The sequence below is a fragment of the Talpa europaea genome (genome assembly GCF_964194135.1).
Source record: "Talpa europaea genome assembly, chromosome: 2".
Taxonomy (NCBI): Eukaryota; Metazoa; Chordata; class Mammalia; order Eulipotyphla; family Talpidae; genus Talpa; species Talpa europaea.
In genome coordinates this window covers 80,979,860-80,983,289 of record NC_140068.1, presented here as the reverse complement: position 1 = coordinate 80,983,289, position 3,430 = coordinate 80,979,860, and the positions used below count along the sequence as shown (strand labels likewise).

The following is a 3,430-nucleotide window of genomic DNA, read 5'->3' as shown; positions in this document are numbered from 1 at the left end:
AATATCAGCACATAAGTAAAGTGTCTTTATTTCACTCTTTGAAGAATGAAAAGATGACATAGTCTTTGAAAAATGTGAATTTCTGCCTATCCCATTTTTCCTTCAGAAGTAATATTAACCAGCATAAAGGGAAGATTTATCATTTTGACCTATTTTGAATGGAACATTAAACTAAATTACGTCATCTGAACCCACTCTGACACGCCAACGTAAGTGACCACGGAAGAAGCAAAGTCCTATAAAAAGAGAGACAATAGTGCTACACTTTATCCATCTCGCAGTTCATCCAGCACCAGTTCATCAGGATGGCTCCTGTGAAAACTTCATCTGTGGTGAGTACTGCACTAATGTGCAATGCACATTTTGATTCGATCTAGATGTTTCTGGACTACAGGCAAGAAATTTAAATTCTAACTATGCAGAGCCAAGAACAATGTTTATGTAGATGGGAAATGAAAGCTTTGGTATACATTTAATTGTGTAGTATTTTCAAGAACTTCTATACATCAGTTTGAAAGATGAGATTAAAACTGAAAGATAGCTACATTGGAGCTAAACCACACAGAAGTGTCACGTGGTACGGCTCAGTACCAATGTTTACTGAAAATATGTTTTTCTGAGTACAAGAGATTTAATATAATTCTTCCACAGCATTTTTCTTTAGCACAAAATAATATAGGTTTCTAGTCTTGAAGATTTAGTATGTGGTAACAGTGACTTTCTTTCCATTATCCTATTATTATCCATAACCTTGGAATACCAAAGTTTTACTCCAATTAGATCTATAATTACATCTATAATTGGTTTAGAGTAAAGGGTCTTTATATTTTTTTAATATTTAACGTAAAGCATCGTTTTTGAAACCAAACCTAAGTACAGAATCAATATATGTAAATTTAGAAAAATTAGAAGATATACTTAACAAAAAGGGGATCCAGTTTTTACCTGAATATTCACCAGCAGTACCAATAGAGATTTCTATGATGAATAGCATCACATGGACTTCCACATCCTTTTTGCTTCTAAGATACATATGTGACTTTACATAGGGTCTCACAGATTGTTAGAATAGAAGACAACAGTGCAAAAAGACATTTCCTCTTAGAAAAAAAGGTCACTGTTTTCCCAAAGACCTGATAATCATTCATAGACTAAGAGGATGAAGATTTACCACTTTTACTAAAATCACTACTGGTGAATGAATAATGTGTTATTCTATGCAAATGGAAGAACATTCAAGACTGGTTAAAAAAAAAAAAACCCTCCATGGTCTTAACAATATCTTGTTCATTTAACCCGTTTTTCCATTTCACTGGTCTCAAAATGTAATATAGATTGTCCTGGAACTTATAGAATGATTAGCAATGCAACTACCATCACAATTTCTTTATTTAAAAAACCACGTACTAATCCAATTTCCCACTCTTCTCTCCTTTTCCATTCAGTGTCAATCACTGCTGCTGCTGCTGTGCCTGGTAGCTATAATGAAGGCAGGAATTGCAATCCCACAAAGTCAAGGATGCCCAAATACTGAAGACAAGAAATTCCCTCAGCATGTGACTGTCAACCTAAACATCCTTAGCCGGAAAAAAAATTCCAATAGGCTTTCAGCTTACAACCACCGATCCACCTCACCTTGGGATTGGCAGTAAGTAAAGGCCCCAGATATAATCTTTGATTCTACCTTCTATGCATCAGGCAGCTACCTCAAGGATGATGATACTCAGAATCATCAATCTGGATGATTGGCTGGGAGGGCCACTCTGCAGAACAATGACCTTCAAAATTTCATTCTACATACTTCTTTGATAGACTGCAGGACATGCCACCCCAGCACCCATAACACCTATCCAATTAGATCTCATTGTCACTGACACCAAAAACTCACCTAAATTAATGGTGGTCATCATTCTAATAGTGATGAGACCCCAAGTCAATTGTTTGCTTTTTAAAAACAGGTTTTTATCATAGGGAATTAGTACTTGAATTCTTTTCAATAGAGCTAACATTGAGAAGCTACCATTGTTGAAAATAATCAGGAATTACTTAATCTTCTCATGGTTTTTTTTTTTTTTTTGGTCACATTAGCACAGGAAAAATACATCTTGAACCCTAGGGGAGAAGTATCATATTGGGTATCTCTACCCCTTTTTGAGTTAGTTGTGATCTATATCCCCAATAGACCCATATTCCCTCTGTCCTTAGTACATACATTGTTTAAACCTCAGGAAGCATTAAATAAAAATATAAGCCCAGTTATGTGGAGTCCACAGAGTTATCTGACTGTAGGGTTTCTTCTCTTCTTCCCATTATTAAGAATAGCTCAAATAAATTCAAAGGTTAAAACAAAGCATTCACTCAACTGAGAGAAAACAGAGAATGCTATATAGGGGCAGGGGCTTTGGTTTCTAGTCTTTTATAACAGTTCTGGCCTCTTCCATGAATATGCCCTCCGATAAAAATTTGATACAGTCCCTGTTTCAAAGAATGGTGTCATTAAGTGAGATACTCTGTGAAATGATTCTTTGGTCTTTTCCAGCTATCAAATGTAACCTTAACAAATTATCCATTATGTCAAACTTAAATCCCCTCATAAGTTATCTCATTTTGTCCATTCTTCAAAGAAACTGGGGGAAAAAAATGATCATTTTCTTCTCTTTTAAAACATTTCACATGCTTAAAAATCCAAGTTTCCTTCAGACTAATAGTAGTTAGGGAATTTGCAATTCTGTAATTTGCCACCCAATGAACTTGCCTTCCTTCACTTATTGCTGTTTAATTTCCTTTCTGCTTTACCAGGAATTCACTTTCCTTCTGCCTTTTGTCTCTTTGCAGTCGCAATGAGGACCCTGAGCGATTCCCCCCTCTGATCTGGGAGGCCAAGTGCCGCCATGATGGCTGCATCAATGCTGAAGGGAAGCAAGACTACCACATGAACTCCGTGGCCATCAAGCAGGAGATCCTGGTCCTGCGAAGGGAGCCCCGACATTGTCCCCACTCCTTCCAGCTGGAGAAGATGCTGGTGTCTGTGGGCTGCACCTGTGTGACCCCCATCGTCCATCACATGTCTTAAGAGTTTGGGGTCAGACCACAGCTCCCGGAAGCAGTTTCCAAGATGGAATCTGAAGCATGGTTCCATCCCCATAGGAGGAAATTTTGGACTGAGTAACAATTTCTTCTTCTTTGTTTTTCTAAGGGCTTTAAGTTATTTATGTATTTAATATTCCTTGATATAATTTTGGGCTCCATTTTAATGGATTAGCTGCCTTAATTTGTATTTTTTAAAGGAGACTCTAGACTTGGGGGATTTATTTATATTTATATTTATATGAGTTATTTATGGATCTATTTATTTAAGCCTGTAGAGGAAGGTTAAATAGCATGATTATCTCTTCTGCCTAGAGAAATCCTTAATAAGATTAAATGGCAG

General features: G+C 36.6%; 1 protein-coding gene across 2 annotated transcripts; it reads left to right on the top strand.

Annotated features, from left to right (window-relative positions):
- Window positions 1-305: 305 nt before the first annotated feature.
- IL17A (interleukin 17A) lies at window positions 306-3,106 on the top strand (the record flags this gene model as incomplete). 2 transcript variants are annotated; one of them, XM_084228872.1, is made up of 3 exons in its annotated part: window positions 306-332; window positions 1,452-1,648; window positions 2,836-3,106. In XM_084228872.1, the coding sequence occupies 3 exons, from the start codon at window positions 306-308 to the stop codon at window positions 3,071-3,073; spliced, it is 462 nt and encodes a 153-aa protein (XP_084084998.1). In that variant the 3' UTR covers window positions 3,074-3,106. The 2 variants fall into 2 exon arrangements, with proteins under 2 accessions (XP_084084998.1, XP_084084997.1); XM_084228871.1 differs by having other exon boundaries at window positions 1,446-1,648.
- Window positions 3,107-3,430: the final 324 nt, after the last annotated feature.